General features: G+C 46.7%; 1 protein-coding gene across 1 annotated transcript in view; it reads right to left on the bottom strand.

Annotated features, from left to right (window-relative positions):
* LOC106747302 (TSC22 domain family protein 1) overlaps nt 1-21733 on the bottom strand; it is a 73356-nt gene that overhangs the window by 11284 nt on the left and 40339 nt on the right. Inside the window, exon 3 of the mRNA XM_014624696.1 lies at nt 17900-18185. Within this exon, the coding sequence (XP_014480182.1) occupies nt 17900-18185 (286 nt within the window). The remainder of the gene's footprint in view (nt 1-17899; nt 18186-21733) is intronic.

Genomic DNA, 21733 nt, shown 5'->3' with positions numbered 1-21733 from the left:
TATATATATATATAAAAGAATGGGTAAAGACGAGTTTAACACGTCAACACGTAGCTTTGAATTAACGGCAACAAGTCGTCCGGAAAGCCCGAATGGAAGGAAAAAAGAGAGGGGGGAGGAAGGCAAGGCCCGTCTATCAGCGTCACGTTCCTGACGTGAACATAACAGCGTGCACGCCGCAGCTGATAACGCTTACAAGAGGGTTATCAATCATCTCGCGCCGAGATTGACCACCTAGACCAATGCGTGTTAATGTTGGCCAGTGTGCGCGAGTTCCCTGTTACAGTTATCTTGGTAAATTGTTTTGATCTTTGAACGAGCCGAGGCCGAGCTAGTTAGGTAGTCCCTTCAACCTGCATGTCAGAATTAATAACCTTTTGCCCTTTCCGTTTCACCGGCAACTAAAATTTTAACGACACAAAGACTGCGTTTGATCACATTAGTAACACTTCTCTCTCTCTCTCTCTCTCGATTTATGTTATTATTTAATTGAACGCACACGTTTATCGTCGAGCGTGTATTTCGTGTAACACTGAACATTACGTTGCACCAACTTTATTTCAGAAGTCACTTAAGAGTTTCCAATATAGCGATACTTAATAACAATAAAATCATATCATTCTTATCTATTATGGCACAATAATTTACTTAGTACATATTGCGACGACGTGACGCGGTGAGTGAGGATACCGCATGATTAATAACCGACCTTTCCCCGATTTTGGAACTTGATCCTTGCCTATCGTACGTATTACATTGATGTAATCGTGCCGCCTCAAGACGACGATCATATAAAACACGGTTCATTCCCTCCTCTCCGTAGAAAGCACGATCGTCCGCCACTGTTTTCCACGATCGGCCAATCGTTTCAGTTGACCGCAATGTCTGTGCCGCTCGCGCTTCATCTCTCGTACCGCATGCTACCCACGATCGCGGTTTAATATACAACGGCGGCTTAATGCACGCTCGCTTCATCGCTTTACCGTTTCAAAGCCGATCGGCTATCAGACATAAACGAAAATAAGAACGAAGCGACAGGCACTCCGCCTCGAGTCGTAACTTCCTCCATAGATGATACTCCGCGCGATCGTTTAATCTTGTTAGATTCTGCGGATCGCTTTTGCGATCCGTTGCGAATGCGCCACTAAAAGATCCTCTCATATCCCTCATGCCGCGTAAGATCATTTTGAGGTGTAAGATGTATCGAACCAAGACGTTATAATATAATATCGTATACCATCGTATAACGATAAATGTAACGATGAAAAGTGACTAGAATTACCAAGAGCGTCTTCGTCATTCCGATAATCTGTAGATTAATTTTGCTGATAAAATGACTAAAAAAAATATAGCGAATAAAGATGATAAAAGATGTATAACATAAAATTGGTATTCGAAGTCACAGACTTATCGTAGAATAAAGGACGAATATTTTGAATCTGTTTAAATACTGATGAAGAAATATTTGTCTACGATAAATTTTTCTACGACAAATCTATAGATACACCGGGGTTAGTTGTCACAGTAAATCAGTAAATAAGTGAAGGAACATATTGTTCTCGACAATGGAAGTTGATGATATCATGTTAGTTGGATGTACGAAATAATTCACGGCTCAGGTATTGCATGTGATATTTACGAACATCTTTTTTTCTTTTTAATTAGACATAGTGAGTAAATTTTTTTTATTTTAATTCAAACGTAAAAAGCGTGACTTCTGGTCCCGGTTTCCCCTACTACGGTCAGTCACTTGTTAAACGAGAAGGGAAAACGCGGTGATCGAATACCTTAGATATCTTTATCTCGGGTATCTTTATCTCCCCCTTACTTTGAGAGTGGGTCCGTTAAGTGACATAGTAATTGGATTATGTCGCTTTGGCCGATAATCTTCGAGAATGTCGCACCTCGTAGCAAACGGCGGGATCGAGCCTGATAGTTGGCTATACCGGATTCACGTGTATCCGAGCCGTAATTGTTAAATTAATACATTGTGATCGCGGACGAGGTGGAAATTTGAGCACTGGTAAAATTTAGGATTACGTTGTCGCGAGTGGCGCAAACAAACTCGTAAGTTCACGCCAACGCCCGCGCCGGGCCGCTCGCTTCATTTTCGAGCCGCACAACGGCGTGTATACACATAACATAAAGCCTGTCCTCGCATAAAAATAACACAATATCTGCAACAATGCGAGAGAGCGCTCTTTTTACACGGGCCGTTTCGCCGCGCCGTAAGAGTATATATTTATTCAAACGAGTTAATAACAAAAGCGACCAATGGATCCGCGTCGCGATACTTTCTCGCGGCAACAATGTACGCCAACGGCTTACGCGCGGAATCGACAAGATCCGCCGATCAGTAAATTCAACGCCTCTCCGCCGTTACGGGCAACTTCGCGCGACCGGTCCCGCATACCGTTAAAGCTCCTCGACAACATTTCGTCGATAACTGCCTCCTCGTGGCAAGCGGTGTTTCTAGATTTCGTCGATAGTCGTATGCCTACATTTTTTTTAATTTGCCCTGGCATCCTCAATCGTCTCGTGCACGCACGCACGCACGCACACACACACACACACACACACACACATGCATATACATATATATATCTTGCGCGAATTCTTTTTTTGCTGGCTCCGACGGCCACCTCGCCCTCGAGATCGTTCCAGGATCCATTTCGACAGGTGGTCCAGCGTGCGCCTCACATTTCAGGATTTCGGACTCCAATTACGAGCACCGCGAATAACTTCTCTCTCTCTCTCTCTCTTTCTCTGTTCCCACTTTCTTTCTTTCTTTTCGCCGAACTTTCTCGCGACTCGTTGCGCGATCTAATTTTCGACTCGTACGGATCCGTGGGGGATCGATATCGGAGGATACCGGCACACGCACCCGGTGTTTTTACACGTGTCCGCCGACTCGCCGCGTGATCACGCAACGGACGCCTGTAGCGCGGCGTAAATTATGGCATGATCTTGTTTTACACGGGGTATATTGATTCGACGAAATTGGAGCAAGGTTTGAGACGCGGCGGCGACGACGATGACGACGACGCGGTTGCGGATATTAAAAGCCGATCGCGCGGTTATGTATGAGCATTCGCGTTCCCGACCGTCGCGGCTCATTACGTCGCCGGGTAGACCTGGATATTCCGGCTCGTGCGTCGGTTTGTTTAAGGATCGTTAATACGGCCTTCTGTGATCCCTCTCCGGTTTGTCCGGGAAAAATGCGGGCGCGTATAACTCGGAGGCGACTTCCAGTTTGGACCGCGCGGTAAAAGAGCGCGCTCGCGTTCCATCAAGTAAGATGGCACTTTGTGCGGTCATTATGCAAATTAGCAATTACTCGCTCGTAGGTATATACGTAAGGAAGATTGCCGGCTTTGGACGGCGGCATTGGACCTCGTTTAAGAGTTTCTCGATCGACGAGCCAGCCGTACTCAATGATACGCACGAGTACGAGACGTTTTTCTTTAATTATATTCGGCGGCTCCGCGCGCGTCGTTCGCGATCGAAAGACGCACGGCTGATCGTCGCCGATACAACCGCGTCAAATTCTGTACTTATCGGGTGCACGCGTAACGGCGGCGTAATGCGAACTTTTTTTGACGGGCACTTTTATTCGGGGGCAGATAACTAATGATACCTGTCGTCGTGGACCCTTTTTCCCCTTTTCGAAACGACACCGCCGTAATCTGCGTTATTTACTGCGTACAGGCGTGCGAACTGGGCGAATAAAGGCCGGTGGGCAAACAACGAATATTTGACACAGTCAATTTGAATGCCAAGCGAGAGAGAGAAAAAGAGAGAGAGAGAGCGCCCTTTTGAGCCATCCTCCATCGTGAAATTACGCCGCGACTCCGATATGCGTAATTACGAGCGAGTTGTCATTATCCTTGCCCGAGGACTTCCTCCGCGCTTGTGTGCCTCGCGGCCTGAACGCCCTTCGACTGCGTCAAGGTAATTAGAGATTTACCTTAATTATACTCTTTCCATGATAAATATGGCATTTCTCGGCCGTCTCGAAAAAATTGCGCCGCCGGCGTGTAATGTGCCAATGTTTGTTTCAAACGTTATTACCGTCGACTTCTTCCGTCGACAGATTATTTCTGTAAAAGTCATCGCGTGTGCTGTCTCCCTATTTTAAGTATTTCTGCGAAAATCCTCCTGTCCAAAGAATTCGGATTAACAGTTATCGAAAGTTGATTATAGTTTCAACTAAATTGTTTGGTTATTGTAACGAAATCATTCAGTACTACACATATATATTGTAACACCACATACTATATACAGTATATGGTGTTAATTGATGTAGTAAGTAAACCAATTTAGCTGAGACTATTTAACTAAGTTATATTTGACCCTTTTTTCAGTGCACGATCGAGGCCGTGTTCGCGCATTTTTTTCGCGCGCAAAAATCCTATTATCGTCGGTACATTGCACAAGACCCGGTCCGTGACACATTGTCACGAGTTTACACGCGTCGCAAGAGCAAGTTCGGCGTGGCGGTTGTCGCCACGAGATTGGCCAAATAATTAAGCGCACAACCGGCAAACGTCGCATCGAGCATTCCGCGGTCCGCGCCGGATTCCGGCCGGCTTAGCTAATTACCGGTGGACGTTTACGTAACGTAAACGTAAAACGAAATACGGGTCCATTAATCATCATTAAAGAACGATTCGGCGCCGCAAAGGATTTCGCGTCTCGAAAGGCAGACGCGAAGATGACGTTGCGATGGCTCGGTGTGCGTGCCTCCTCTTGTCTTCCTTACATAAGGAAGAAACTTGCTGAAAGTCCGCGATCCTGCGGCCGCAATGACGATTCATTCAACTTTCTCGCACATGTCTATCCGAAGGCAATTGTCGCTCATTACGACGATGGATCTTAATTTCTATCAGCATTCAACCATATCTGAGAGAGTGCATCGAACGTTAAACTTCCTCATTTCCTTGATGCAGTCGGTTGGACAGAGTTTCAAAGATCGTCGTCGTAATCGAAAGTACATAGTTTAGCACATGATTAAATCTTTCTAACACGCTAAATATCTCTTCGTATTTCACGGTCTCATTTGCAAATTTTTTATATTTAACGCGGCTTTTTAGTATTTAATATGGCACACTGACAAATATATTTACGGTTCATTTACGCTTACTTTTTGGGATCAAGAAAGTTAATATGCTAATGGCTCTATTAAATCGTATCTTTTTCACCGTCGAAAGATCCACGGCGGACCCAACTCATTTTTCCTCATTAAGAGAACAGATAAAAATATATTCTGTGAATTCTAATCACATTATTCATCATATTAATATATTCAACGAGGTTGATTTTCGAGCCTCTGTCGTGTAAAAATTATTATAGACGATGAAGTATAGTCGCTAATCTCTCTCTATTCGCGGACACTAAACGAGCGATTTTAAAGTAAAATATGTACATTTATTAATATGTTAGACTTTTTTTCTAAAGATAATTCACATATCATAATATATGAAAAGGTTGTATTTGTATAACTGCAACGTATGCATATATATGGTTATACAATCTCTTAATAATCGTAAGCTTTAAGTTATATGCAATATTGTATGATATGGGTTACCGTTGAAAGTATTATATAGAATTGTCAAGTCTACCACTTCATTTTCAAAAGAGCAAAGGCGGAAACGAACATGGCCCGTTCGGTCCGGACTAAATAAGACGTTAATACGAATCAGTGGATACGAATCAGTGGATTACCACGAATCGGATGGACCAAATCAACGTTTTGCTTCTCGGCATCTACAACACGGTACCGCCGATAAATATGTCATTAATAATAATAATTTATTCGGCAGGTCGGGGGCCCATTGAGCCTGGGCCGCTCCAGGGGTCTTCCAAGCGCGTCTTTCTTGCCAGAATGGTACCACGCAACATATATATAGGGTGTCCCAATTTCACGCATTTCTTTACACCTACAGAATATTCGGCCAACTTGGTAAAGCAGCCGATTCAATGACGATTCGATTTCTTTTCGAAATTCGATTTCTTTTCGAAATTTTTTCACCAACATCTTCAAATATGTATTTATAACTTTTACTCCTCGGATTAAAATTATATTTAAGCTGTTTAAAATTAAACGGCAAATAAATAACGCATCGATATCCAATTTCATTTTCAATATTTAATATCAAAAACGTTCGCAACGTTTCTCGAAAATTGTATGAATAATTCACAATTTGTGAATTCGATATCTCGGCTAAGAGAACCCGATTCTAGATAAGTGGAGAGAAAGACGCGAAATCGAAAAGACGCCTTGTATACGTCAAACGACCACACCACGGTGATAATTAAGCCATCGTCCACAGCCGTCTGTTGTCGGCGCCATCGCCGCAATTTCAATCGGCTTCGCTTTGAAACCCATGGCAAAATTCTTGGCTAATCCCGGCTTGGTTCCCCACAGGCGGGTCTTATCTGCCGAATCCGCTACCTCGCGATACTTCTTGTTACGACGATGCGGTTTCACCGTCCACTGTGTCTCGCCCTCCCTGCTTATTTGTTACCGCTTCGCGTGAAACGCGCGGAAACATCGTAAACACAAATTAAATCAACAGGAATTGTACTTAATCAGTTGGATTAAGTATAGTTGTCTCCAACACGCTTGAATTAGCATCTTGCCCGGTAATTCACCGGTTAAAAATCGATAACTGGACGTTATTAATCGGCCGAGAGATTTTAATAAATTTGGAATGCGCACGGAGAGACGTTGAAGCGAATATGGATACGCGAAGCGTGGTAATGGCATCCGTCGCGATCCTTCGGAATGCACTAGCGGGAATATAATTTTTCATCATTACGGCGTTCGAGAGGAACTCGCCTTATACGGTTGACGCTAAATCTCGCGCGGTTATTCGAGAAATTAGTCGGTCGGACGCTCGTAAATTAAGCCCGCGTGACTAAAGATTTTAAGAGCGTCGTTCGGAAGGTTGTCTCGTCTACCTGATGGCTCAATATACCTGCGGCTTTGTAGGACTCATTATATATTCACGTCTCTTTCCACATTCGCCCGCTACCGGCTAAAATAGACATAAACTACGTCCGATAAGACTCTATAAAACGCGCACGAGTACACACCGCGGGCTGCTTAACATCGCCCGCTTAGCTCTCGTCATTATCTCCATCACGCTACATTCGTTGCTAATTCCGTACGTGTTACACGAATACAAACGAGCCGAATAGTCATCTTAGATACGGCATACTGAAAAGCCCGAGTTCCGTCCTGCGATGGTGTGACATCCGGCGATACGGCGAGCGTGTAAGTGAAAAAAAACCAGTAATAACCCGAGGCTTCTTCAGGCACGGTAAACTTAACCCGACCGCAAATCACTTTTATTTGACCTTTATGAGCTTTCGAAAGGCCGGGTCTAAGTACGAGGACGTTGGAAGGGTCCAGGAGGCTCCTCGTCGCGCGTCGCAGACTAACCGGCCGGTTATTCGGAGATGTCGGGAGATACTTAATCTCGGTGCTTAGTTCTTAAATGCTCCCGTAAACAGATCGTACCGCCGACTAACGAACATATCTCATCAGCGTTTATCGTCCTACCTTCGTCATCGCTAATATCCGGCGCCTGTGCGTTTTCAATATTGTCTCCCCAGGATCACAATGTAAATCTAGACAATTACATCATTTTTCTCACTAATTGTTCAATATTATTTTATATATAGGATGTCTTAAATACGTTTTGTGTCACGGTTAGGTTTCGTGTTGTGAAGAGTTGAACAAAAATTCGCTGCTGTTAATTTTCATATTCCCAAGAGAGAGTTTCAGAGAAATTAATTATCACCGCCTGCATTTCATCGATAATTTCTCTCGCGCGGCATTGGCCTTACAAGAGGGGGCCACTTACTTCCTCCGATTCCTCAAGATCTCACTCGATACCTTTATCATCGCCACGGGCCGTAGCCTCCCACGGCGGTGACGAAAAATCGACTACAGCTTGCTGCGGACGCCGCAATGTGTTAGATGCACGCGTCTCACCCGGACACGTCGTAATTCACACCGCGAGGCTTTCACCGCTAATCGTCCGTCGGCTTTCGAACTCTAGTGCAGCCCGAAACGATCTACGGCGTGCCGAGCAACCGATAATGGCACGTAAATCATCTCGTCGTGCCGATCGGGACTCACATGCGTGCGCGTCGTTCTCGGGCACTTTTTTAACGACGCGCCTTACCGACGCGCATCTTCCTCTAATTTAGTTAACCGCAATAACGAGTCAATTCGGCAGAGGAAAGAGCGCTATGATAGATGCAAGAAAAGAAAAAAAATCACACGTCTCCCGGTCCGTCTCGCGCCTCGTTAACTAATCGACTAATGTCCTGCCGAATACGCCATAAAATATGTCGAAGCGAAGTATGTTTTTAAAATCCGCTGTTCGTATTTACGTTGCAGGCGAGCGCGCTCGCGTGCGGCCGAGACGGTTCGCGCGTGGTTGCGCGATGACATTTCGGATTAAGAGAGACTGCTGAATTATTCATCCGTTCCGCGAGCTAACGATGTGTAAAATATAAGCGATCCCAGCGGGGACCACCGTTACGTCACCCTAATCCGCGGTCAATGTCTACCGACGAAAAAAGGGAGGGACACGTTGTTATTACGCCGTCATTATCCGGCCGAACGGCGATGAACGGCGGTGGAGCATACGATAAAGCTCGATATGGCCGTACGAGTCGTTATCTGCGACCTATAATCGAGATAAAGCCGTACAAGTTCGTAGATCACGATTGAAAATGCGTGTAAGGTGGTACGTAGCGTGTCTCGGCTCTGAACGCGAGGAAGGAGGGGACGGTCTCTCTTTCCCGGCGCGGGGGAGGACGGGGATAAAGAATAGTCGAGAACAGATCCATCACCGGGTGAACGATCGACCATCCCGAGTTATCCGTCATCCCATCTGGGTTCACCAGCCGCGGATACTCTTCCACGTCCGTCTGTCCGCGAAGGTGTGGCCGGCGTAGGACAGACGGACTGACAGTCGGACAGTCGGTTGTCTTTTCACGCGTATGTACGTATGTACGCGCGTTTCATCTCGGGATTCTCTCTCCTCCTTCCTTTCTTTTTCTCCGCTCGACGCACGCGATAAAAAGACACGCGCTCGCGATGCCCGACCGCGGCGGCGGCTTCCTGAAAGCATTTAATTGCCGGCCTGGCACGCGATCAAATATCAATTATCAACACTTTACGGTGCGGCGCGCGTTGCACAGCGAGGGCTTTTAACTTCATCCTTCCTTCGTCATCAGACCGCGGTGTAATAAATCGCTCGTTACTCGAGCGAATTCGCCAGAGTCACCGAGTTTGCTGACTCGGCCGGTGTTCTTTCATTTTCGAATTGTCAGCTGTGCACACGTTCGCTTCGACCATTTGGTTTTAAGTCCCGTTGTTCATTTAATTCGCGAGCTCAAAGTCGGATAAACTTGTATAACGATAAATAATAACTGTAGAATTGCATTTTCCCACGTCAAAATTTCACTCTCCTTCTAACGAGAATTTTCGAGTGTATGCTGAAATCTCAATCCATCAGCATCTATTTCAGACACAGACTGGTCCTATCCACCGCGAGTGAAAATTTATCTTTGCAAAGACGAAGCGTTCTAAATATATAGTTTTAAATACTTGGAAAACACTTCGATTTTTTCTCACCTTTCCACGGGAATTCCGCGATTCTTTCAGTTCCTTTCCGCGAATAAATGAAGAAATCGGAAAAAAAATAATGTTTTCGATCTTTACGTGAATTTTTTCGGTTTCTTTCCGAGGAAAAATGAGATAAAGCAGTTTTTGTCAAACTGTAGATCCTATCTGATAATGATTCGGCGAGCGATTTAATTTTGAACGTTAAAATCGTAGTAAATTACGTACGCAGACGTTATCGAATGTATTTACGCGCGACGAGGCGAAAGGCAGGCCGATAATTGCGACGCGAAGAATAATATAAATGAATAGATACGCGGAAGAGAGTTGCATTCAGCCGCGATGGGCTTCGTGAAGCTCTCGGTAATGACGCGTTTATCCGGAGTAATCTCGCCGGCCTGACATTGTCCCTCGTGCGTGGTGAACGTCACATTCATCCGCGGGCTTATCGAACGGCGCATTCAGATTGCATCGTTCGATCTCTCAGATCTGAAATCTGCCCTTTGAGGAGAGCGCAATCGCGCCTTGATTGGCAGCTCTCTTTCTCTCTCTCTCTCTCTCTCTCTCTCTTCGAAGACGTCGATGCCGTCGCAATGGGAGAGCCTGAGCGCGCTTACCCGGGGGCGTAAAACGGTACCGGCACACCGTTCGATGCAATCCATACGCCGACAATAGTCATGATGATTATATAATATCATAGAAACAACGATAGCAATCTCGCGATAGCAGAAGTACCGTCGATTACACGATTATATAAGACATCTCAATAAAGTCGAGATTAGTATCTCTGTTATTTTCGCGAATGCCGAAATGCGTGTGCAATAACATTCGAGGCGCGGTTATGTGCGGATGTACTAATTCTTTGCTGCGAAACGATCGTGAGGTCGCGAGATCGTACGCACATGTGATCCAAGTGGCGGGACGTATACCTTGTAAAAACAGAAAAGCTAGTTCATCGGAAATATATACCGATTTCTAACGAGGTATTCTAATGAGATAATAAATATAACGGTTCAATAAATATACACCTATCTCGACAGTTATATGTTAAATCACGGGAATCGATGAATTCTGTTGTTTGCAATCTGTCTATGCAACGTCTACATCGTGAGCGGGATTTTTCGCGTATTAATGGCATCCGCGTGCATTAATAAGCGCGAGAGAGCTCAGCTTCGGAGAACCAGCCGGTTATTCCCAGTGGCTGTTCGTGAGAAATACTCTATGCTTATACAGACAGAGCTTAGTTAACGGAATCGTTCGCTCGTACACTCCACATCAACCCTGAACTCGAGAAACCCGCTCGCAGGCACTTGGTACACGTCAACGTCAGGTTTGTACCTACGTCGGGTAAAAGTGTAAGAATAGAATCGAGAGGATAGGTTCTTTCGTGCGGCTCGCTCTCGCGTTCGACCGAGAAGAAGAGAAACGGAATGACAGGGAGACAGAGAAAGAGGGAGGGGGGGAGTGCGAGAGTAAGACGAAAGAACACCTCTTTACGAGTCGTACGGCTGGCGCGTCTTGAAAAACTTTCGAGAGGCACACGCGTTATCGTCAATGGTGTACGTGAGAGGCCCGGGATGAAAACAAAGGCGCCATTGTCGCGTTTCACGATACTCGACGTACTTGTACTCGACTCCCGCGGTATAATCGATGAGTCGTAATTTGACGACTCTATTCCGACGACATTAATATTTCCGTAAAAGTCCAGCCGCCGTGAGCGTCGGCCGAATTTCAAGCGCGGCAACATCGTTACGTGCACGCGCGCCCGATAATAATACGATAGCGGGCGAGTTTCGTTAACGAAGAACGGTACATTATAAAATACGTAGAAATACATTTGCGTAATAACCGTAAAATATTGCGCGAGTCTTTCTTTAACAAGGTACCTTAATGATACGCTCGAAAGGAAATTACAGCGGCGCTCTCTTCGCCGACTCCACGCGGGCAGTTTGAAGAAAAGGAATAAAGTCGGAATATATAAGAGCTTAATATTATCGGGGAACCGAGAAGAGGTAGTACGAGACCTCGGTATCTACTTCTGGGTGGCTCGTATAAAATTCCCCGAGAAACAACCGTACCACGCAGGAGGTCGATAGCTTTCGTCGCAATCAGGGTGGGAAAAGTTGGTCTCCGCGGGCCGTCGTCGTCGCCGTTGCCGCCGTTGCTTTCATCGAAATCTCCTGACTCACGTCGATCGGCGCGAATACGCTGGCATTTCTGTGGCGTCTAGACACACACGCCAACGGTGTTATGTTAACGTCTTCTTTCGTTCTCCCGACCGCAGGAAGAAAAGAAAAAGCACGATAAATAACGACCGCTTTCGAGGACGGGTCTGCCGGCCGTTTACACGCGTTTCCGAACGAGCGCGCGGTGTCATCGGCGAGTGGAACGCGGATGTTTCCGGTAAACTATTTCGGGTCGCGCAGAGATAACGCGGACGGCATAGTTCGGTAAGTGCTGCAGATAAGGGAGCCGAAATGGCTTCGTTGGCACGTTTGTGAAACGACTGCTCACGGTCGTCCTCGGGGTAATCTTAATTATTCGATACGCTGCTGGAAACTGCGTTTCATGGGCGTATCGATAGTCGAGCTTGTCTGAAAAGAAAAGGAGCCTCTCCGAAGAAAATCGAACGCGCGATATACGCTCGTTCGGAGGTGTTCGAACGAAAAAAACGGTTCTTAATATCTCCAAGATAAAGTAAAAGTGTTCTCGTACGTTTCCCGTTAATAGTTTCCTCGAATTCCAATCGTTTGAAAAAGTTTAGTTCTGTTGCGTTTTACTATTCTTCGTGATGCAGACCTGACAAACCTATAATGTTACTTCGGCGTCAAGGTCGCGAGTGTTATCCTCAGGATTAAATACCCGTGTCATCTGATTCCTGCGATCAAACGTCGTTCCCTCGCGAAAGGATCGAAATTTCAGCGTTATGATGAATTTGTCGGTAAAAGCTGAAGCGGTAGACACGGCGCGTGCGCGGCACTTCAATTCGCCGCGGTTTGAATTTTTTCCCACCGCCTCGTGAGCGCAGATTTTATCGGCGCGCTAGCCGCGAGGCGTCGAAAAGAGGTTGCGACAACGGGGCCCGGGTGGTAACGCGAATCGTGTAATCATGAGATGTAATCAAGCGGTCCGTGAAATATCTCGGGTTAAATGAAATGTCATAAACTCGACTCGCGGCTTTAATGAAAACGTTGGCGGCCGGTGTGTACCGCGGGACTCACTAATTACCGCGTCCTGCGCGCGCGCGCGCGCTCGTCCAGGATTAAGCCGCGGCACGTAGATCACGACAGCTTCCTAGTTATGATTAATACGCTTCATTATAAAGTAAACTTCGGCGCGTAATCCTCGGGTAATTTGCGCGGGGGGAGACCGCACGACGCGATAACACAGGGGACACAGTAATTAACTCCGTACCAATCATCGTTAAGCGGCACCGATCGCCGCATGTAAGCACCGTCGCGCGAAATCGTGCGCACACGAGAGCTTTCGCGTGTGGGCATCGATGCAATTCACTATCGCCGCTAATAAACGTACCATTATCCAATTTACCGTTTTCTATAATTCACGTGCGCCGGGGCGAGCGAGCGAGCGAGCGCAGTAGGTACACGCTTCGCGAAAGATTGATGATTTGCCTATCTGCGCCGGCGATCTTTATTTACATATAATTAACTCGTGCCTCTTTGAAGTCGAATTAATTATCCACTAAAATGCACGATTAATACGCTCGCCAGCCTCAGCTTTTCTTCCCGTGTAATTTCTCCGCTCTCGTGACAGCTATCTGATGGCATTAGCGGGGCCCGCGATAATTCATACGGCGGCCTCTCCGCGAGATCGCAAATCATTTTTCATCCGGCCGCCATTGGGACGCACGGAATCCACTCTCGCGCATTCATACCAGCGACACAATCGGGGAATATTGCGGACGTTCGGATCTACGTTCCCACACAGACAGCCGCGCACGCAACACGGATCTCTTCTTAAAAACGAATGCGGAAGACGTTTCGCGGCCTGGCGTGTGAGAGAGAGAGAAACAAGGTGTATTTAAAATTTTAGAAAGAAGAGTTCCGTTCCTCGCGGATTACCAGCAAACAGACGTCGATTTTGTACGCGTACGATCGCGTGCACGCAATCGAAGAACACGAATGATGGCCTCCAACACACGTCGCTTCGCGGGCCTCGCCAATAAATCTATGCCGGCTAAGATCGGCTCTTAGATTAAGAGCGCGCGGCTTGGGAGGACACAAAAGACGGAAACTGGTGGGAGTTGTTCGAGAGTTACCTCGTGAAATTTTCGTTCACGCGTCCTCCACCCACCACGTTCTCGTTTGCATTCGTCGGCACCGCACGGGTGCGAAGGTGCTTACTTCGTCGCGGTGAATGCCGGACACCGTTCGTCGAAAAAGGAAGGCGTCGAGAGGAGCCAAGAGAACGACGACGTGGACGACGACGACAAAGAAGAAGTAGACGAAGAAGAAGAAGAGGAAGATAGAGGAGGAGCAGGAGGATAAAGAGAGTAAAAGGAGAAGAAGAAGGAAAAGGGGAAGAGGAGGAGATGAAGGAGATGCTTACCGTAGGACTAAGGAAGACCTCGTTACGTTCCTCTGGTCCAGGCGTGTACGCAACGAGATAACATCGGTCCAATACGCGAAAGAGTACGGCTACCTGCTGGTTAGCGTATCGTCAAGATAGCAAAATGCACTCACAGACAAGCAACGTGAATTAGAAGATTCTCGATCACTTGTAAAGGCAAGATAATACTTCGCATTACGATAAAGTATTCATTATTTTGATCTCCGTTTTCGATATGTTTGATAGACAATAACGTCAAAGATTATGAAATAAATTCGTTTGAATCTGAAACTGCCGAGTAATTCGACTTCGGAGACTTCTTTTTTAACGCCAACTGAATCACTTCGACCACTCATTAATGGATTACAGTCCTTGCTTGAGCCGTGCGACACGATGAAAAATATTTCTGCCTATCATAGACCGGTAAAACATGTAACAGAGTTGACTCGCGTGTTGTAACATGTTGTGTGCGTTATTTTTTACATTTTTCGGGATTAAAATCGGGTTGCTTTATGCGATGTAGTTTTTGCTCTCTATAAGGTCTGCGTAATTAATGCCCGGCGATTTGTCCGCGCGCCGTTATGCGTCGCGGCTTATTAAATCGATTCATGTTACGACGTGCGGCGCCGAGATTAACCGCTCTGGAGCACGAGAAAATATCTAGTACAATGCGAGGCAAATGCTAAAGTCAGGCGAAAATATTCGCAAAACCACGCGATCACAGAAATGTTACCGCCTTTTATCCAATTCTTTTTTACGAGACATTTGCGAAAATTTGAAGCTCGCGTATTCGCTTCGATGATTGACACACTGCGTACACGCGAAACTTGAAATTATATAGTAAAAAATACCACTTTTCTGCTAACTCGACGTACTTCCATGAATGAAACGCTGCCTCGAGGGCACGATAATTAATCACTTTTTGTTCTTCTGCGCTCGCGAATCTCCCACTGGTTCCTCGTGCGAAACATTTTTGCACATCGTTCACAATAAACGCCACCCTCGTCGAGTGTTAACAAACCTTCGTGCAAATCACCGAGTGTGAAATGTACAGTTGTTGCTCGTCGTTGAAGTCACGCCGAATCGTGCCGCCTATGTCGACACGAGTCAGCAGACCGAAAGATAACTCGCGAGCTTGCATTAAGCCCTCTCTCTCTCTCTCTCTTCCCCCGGTCTCTTTCTCTCCTCTGTTTTCTTCGGACCTACCCTTGCCGCTTCTCTCGTTGTCTTTCCTCGTCGACGAGCACGGGCCCGCATCACGTCGAGAGTAAGAGGCGCGATCTCGTAATTATTACGTCGTGAAGGATGGGAAGTGACGCGATGATTACCGCGTTGCCAACCTCCTCGAAGTCCCGAACGCACCATTCTCTCGCCTCGATTTCGTTTTCTTTATTTACCATCGGGTACTCGTGCGCGCTTTACTTCGCGATTTGGTGACAACGACGTTTCGCGACTGTCGTGCCTACTGAAGAGAATTACGAATCGTTTCCCATTGTCGGTGTAACGCGCAACGTGTGCGCGCTCTTCGCGAGAGTAATCAGACGAAGGGGCTTTTAGCCGAGTTGAAAAGCAAAAGACACAACGCGCCGGTAATTAAGGTTTGATTAGCGCGAAGACACTGGCGGCGGCTAACAGCAGGTTTCGTTCGAGGCATCTCAGGTATCCCATGATACGCGCTATTCATAGAAGACATCCGTAGCATCACCGATGGAACTCACGATATTATCTAGCGGCTTTATCGTAATCGGAAACAAAGATTCGAACGATCGAAAGAGATAAGATACAAGGATTGAGTGGTGATCTAATGCAACCCCTCCGACCGCCATCGGCCGGAAATACCTTGCGACTACCTTGCACAAAACGTAAGACACGAGAAGATCGACCTATGGCGAATCATGTAGCGGTGTAAAAGTGCTGTCATAGTCCTGACAGGGTCAATTACCCCTACCATCGACCGCCGCCATTCTCGACGTTAATTGTCGAGCGGTATAACGTAGCCACGACATGCCGGCAGCGCGGGCGCCGCAATAAAAAGAAGAGCAGACGAGTGCGTCCTCCTCCTTGCACGGTAGGATGCGTCCGACCGCCATTTTGGTGGCGGCTCAACAGAGGCGTAATAACTGCGGGAATTCATGGTAATGGTGATAATGCGTGCCCGGCCCGGCGGGGCCCGCGGGGCGGAAGAGAGGGGCCCCGTGAAGAGGCCCACCGGAGAAGTGGGGAGGCCCCGCGTGTCACGACGCGTTGAGAAACTTACGTACGCCTTCGCCGGTGCCTTTCGTGCGTACGTGCGAACACCGATCCCGAAGAGGAGAACCATGGGAGCGGGACCGACGTGTTTCTGATTGGTCGGAGCACGTCGACCGGATGCGGAGGTCGGCCTACGTCGGGGGAAAGCATTCGAATTATCCCTTACAGTTTACACGTTACAGAAAGGGGAGCGTATAGGGAGACCGTTCGCGTCGATACTCCTGGGGCTTTCACGCATCCTCCCGATTTGCTCCTCGTTTCGGAGTCAAATTGACTGAGCAGAAACCTCCTACAAGAATCTCTCTGTTCCTGTACAACCGAGTTTTCGTGTCTGGTGTCCAGATGACGGAAAATTCAGTCACACCAACGGAATTGTCTCTTCCGCGTGCGCGTAACAGGTTGTGAAAATTTCGGTGCCCTTAAAATTCATCCGAGAATGAAGGAGTATCGTCCGTTTCTATGTAGATATTCGCATTAAATTCATTTCGTACCGATAATGAGGTCTGTCACGAACGACAGACGCGGCAAAAAATGCGACACATACGCGCACGTTATGTTCGCATTATTTATCATTACGGTTGATGAACGTGCTTAAGATGATCTCACATCGTGCGTTCTTAATAATGATCTCTCTCGCGATCGCTTTGATGTACATCCTGTGTCTAACCCTTGATTTCGAGCAATTCAAAGAGTAATGAAAATCTTCGCGTAATGCTTCCTGCGCACGACAGGAAGAATGGGAAATAATAATAAAGATCCCGGAATGATCTCGTTGCGAGTCAAGTCGTCGTACATTCATTCCCGGAAATTTTACCGCTGAGATAATCAACGCTATTCGCTCTACACTAAAATATTTCACGCCTCTCTCTTATTCTCTCTCTTCCTAATTCATATCTAATGTATGAAAAGTAATAATAATAGTTCACTTTTTATATTTCACGTCATGAAGGGATAACGTCGATGAAGGGACAAATCCCGACGAATTTGACCTTCGTGTGGATAAGCAGAGACTTCGTCGTATCGTTACAATGGATTTCATTCGAGATGGATTCGTCCGAATCCCGAAGCACGCACTAGACTGGAAAAGCTGTTTGAGGAACAAACACGTTGCAAACAGAGTTGAGTGTGTACACCGGGAATAACCCCGCTTCTGGTGTGGACAGACGCACGGCTCGTACGGAACGGCCACTCGTCGTCGTCATTCGAGAACTTTTAGCTGAAGTGATGACAAGGAAAACCGACAGGGAATAGTAAATGACGAATACGCCCCCACTACTTCACCGACAAAGTAAAAATATTTCTCTCCTTTCGACAGTACTTCTGCTCGTGCCCGATGAAAACCTCTCGAGTGACTCAAAGCGGACTAATTAGAGCCTCCTGACGAAATCGTGGGAATATTTGTCAGATGACTGTATAATGTAACGTAAGACTCACCGAGGGTGCCGTCCAACGAGAACGAATGCCTGTCATTCTTCCATGCCCAGGAACACAGGTCGCAGGTGGTGAGTCCGTCGGTAGCGATGCCATCCTCGGGCACGTAAGGTGGTCTAGGTGGTGGTGGCACAAAGCTCCCGATAACAGCCCACAAGGAATCGACGTCATTGGTGACACTCGTATAATATAGCCAGTCCTCCTCGGCGACACCGGCGAACCAGTCCACGTCATTTACGCTAGGATGGACCGTGTTCGTGCTCGTCGCGGTTGTACTAGTGAGCGTGACCTGAAAATGAGAAAGCAGTCGATCAATATAGATTTATATGTTGACGATTTATATCTTTCCACGTGTCATTAAGGAAACGCGCATTTTCTAAAACAGATTATCGCGTTCATGCACTGTGACGTTCAATTCATCCATTTTCATCGGTGATCATCGGGAAACATTGCCAATTTTGTCCCAAACTAAATCTAATTTCGCAAAAACTATTCGCCACGCACAATCCATGCGCTACTATGACGAACGATCCATATTTTACTAGTCTGTATGTTCCTCGATGCTCTACCAGTTCCAAGTAAACACGGTTAATGGAACCCTCGCGTAGTGTTCCATCGGCAGGGTCGTGAACAAAAATCGGACGCATCCATTCCGTCTCGGTTGGCGCATGTTTCAGGAAATGGCGAGGCAAACAGACATTAAAGATCGAAAGAGCGAGGGACACAGTCCTCGGCTTGAAACAGTGGGGAACGCCGGATGAAGCGGGGCTTTCGCAAAGAGATCTCCCATGTCCTAACTCTTACGACAAACACCGGCAAACGGTGCGGGCGGTAGCAAACAAACGCGTTCTCCCTCTCGTCTCCGAGCTGAGCCGTCTTCGTCTTCTATACACGAGTTTAATGAACAGGGGGACTCGATAAACAGTGACGAGGCGTCCGTACGTTCATCAACCGGTGAGTCACCCGAATCATCTAAGCGCGTCCTTGAAGACGTTGCTCGTAATTGAAGTGGCGCGTAGGAGATAACGATGTCTCCTTCGTACAAGACGGAAAGGGATCTTTCTCAAGGACGTAAACGTGTTGTTCGACACCTCACGACGCGCAAGAGTCCTCTTTCTAAGTTATGTTTCTCCGATACGGGAATTGCTACCGATATCGGATGAGATATTGACAAGCATTACGCGGATGCTTAACCCTTTTAGTGCCGGGCGAAAAAGAGGTGCTTATGCGAAGATAACCGGCCGATTTTACTAGGATTTGGTAAAAGGCTCATAAAAACCAAACGAAAAGCAATATTTAAAAATTATTTATTTTAATTCTCTCGTAATGAAATTAGACTATTTATAACGTATTTTAAATTTATTTTGATAGAGATCTCTCGCAATGCGAATAGTAAAGCGCTACAAGGTGCGAGCCGATATATCGGCTCTGGCACTTCTCGCCGGTGTAGCAGGAGCCGATATATCGGCTCCCGGCACTAAAAGGGTTAAAATACTATCTGTAAAGAAGTGAAATCGCTGTTAGATCCATCGGAGACGCCATTGAGCGACGCTCGATATTCGTGTTCGGCCATCGCGCCCCAGAGGGTTAAGGAGATTGAGAGGCGCAGAAACAATACCGCGCGTTCCTCTCCATCGAATTCCATCAACCTCGGATCTGGTCGAGCGATCGAACGAAATAACCTCTCCGGCGATCCGTCCGAGCGCGCGGTGGTTCTTCGCGCTCGACGCTCCGGTAGGGAGGCTCGACGGTCGCTCACGTATCATCGACGGGATCGAGAGTCACTGTGTTTATTCTCCTCCTCGTTCTTTGTCGTGGTTTTTCCACGGCGGCGAGGTGATCGCGGTGGAGATTCGACTGCAGGTACGCGATGCGCGTCCTTGTTCCTCCCCCTCCCGGAGAAGATGGGCTGCTGCTTTTGTGCCGCGCGGAGGAGACTCGGCCGGGATTATGGATAGGACCCGAGAGAAGCGACGAGGCCCTCCCGCTCGGCGCACAATGGCACGCATTGATCGGCTTAATTACCGTGATATCGGCGTAATTAAAGCCCCGTTGTGTTGGGACCCTTTCTACGAAGGCGTCGAAGAAACCCGTGACTTGACTCCCGGCGTCAGGATTCTCTTATTCCCCCTTGGCCCCGTTGCCTCTCCCCCGCGAGTCCTCCGTACGATTCTCGTCAAGGCCCCTCTGTCACTTCGCCGCGTTCCTCAGCAACGCTTTGTTAATAAGCCATTATACGGCCGGTGACGCACGTTCGACGAGAAGCGCGTTCGGTCGCGGGAAGCTTTTAAGAAATACGCGATTACGACCGTGGAGAAATTACAAAGGCAATTTCAAGCGGCGTGCACAGGGACGTCCGGCTGGAGACAATTTTCCAGATATTTTCCAGTCTGTTATAGTGCGATTTGTTACGGGTGGGAGAAAATGATCGTGCGATAGTAAACGTCGCTCGAAGAGGTTTTCTTTTTTTTTTTTATCTGTCCGCTTATAACCCCGACAGATACATGCAGTTTTCTAGACACATTTCGTGAGCTGCAGGCTTGCTTATTAATAAGTTGAATAACTTTTTTATCCATTTGTTCTCAGGACACATTTTCAATGTAAAACAATCACATACAAAGGAAGAAGTAATATTTGAGATATCGTTGCTGTTTCCTCGAGTAATCGACATTCCTGATGCGCTAATACGTTGATGCGATACGATTACGATTGAATATTTCTAGCGATCGTATAACTAGCAAGTCACCAGGGTTATAATGTACAATAGGCGCGAGTTGAACAGCCGCGCATCGCCAGTAGCCGCCATATGCAATTAACGGTCGATAGCTCTTGGCGCATTCGCGGCGACAGAAATTTATCGTGTAATACCACATTATATTCAGGCGCGTCCGTGACATTCGGATTCGGGATCAAGATCATCGTCCTTCTCACAGAGATAGAACGCCGAGGGAAGTGTTCTCTTCGAAATAGCCGTCAAGGATCGCAGACAGCCTCAAAATTTGCGACCCGTTTCTAGAGAGGTTAGTGACCGCTCACATTCTTATTCACGAGATGTAATAATATTTACGTTTACGACGGATCGGCTCGTTACAACGATACAGCAATACTTCTTCCATGGCATAGTTGCGTAATCATTCGCGCCCGTATTAGCCAATTAAACGTTTATAAAAACGGGAACCGTTCGATTGATTTGTGACTGGTCGCTATCGGTTTAACAAGACCCAATCTGAAGTGCTAGCAGCTATTCGAAGCTATTTTACTTTCTGATCTCATCAGCGAGTCTCGTTATATTCGAAGAAAACGTCTCGTTATAATTACGAAGCGTTGGCGTTTACGAGCGAAAGGGATGAGAAGTATCTCGTACCTGTTAACCTTAACATCCTCTTCGGCGGTGTTGTCGTTCCTGAACGAGCCGACGTACGTGCAAGACAATAGTCGTTATAAGATTCGTTAACTCAGAGGGCAATTCTGCATCGGCTTTGTGTTTTAATCTAGAATTTGCGCGTCATGTTCTACACATAAATCATCTCTCTCGCTCGATACGTATATTCACTGAATGTTCAAATTATTTCTATTCGATCGATGAAATTATCGCTCGACAATGTTTTCGAGTATTACGTTGTCAAACCAGGTTTTACAACGTCGAGAAAATGAGGAGAAGTTGTGTCAACAAATATGTGTAATTTATGTCTTAATTTGACGCAATTAATACACTATTGACTGTCTACTTTAAACATCAACTAATGCTGCTACTTTTCATAAATCAATGTGAATTAATACATCGGTAACTATTTTTAACATTGTCCAACTTTTGTTCTCGGCTGTTCTTCTTATTTA

The sequence above is a fragment of the Dinoponera quadriceps genome, unplaced genomic scaffold, assembly GCF_001313825.1.
Source record: "Dinoponera quadriceps isolate SergipeBrazil2010 unplaced genomic scaffold, ASM131382v1 scaffold2305, whole genome shotgun sequence".
NCBI lineage: Eukaryota > Metazoa > Arthropoda > Insecta > Hymenoptera > Formicidae > Dinoponera > Dinoponera quadriceps.
The sequence above is the reverse complement of the archived record's forward strand: the minus strand, read 5'-3'. Positions and strand labels throughout refer to the sequence as shown.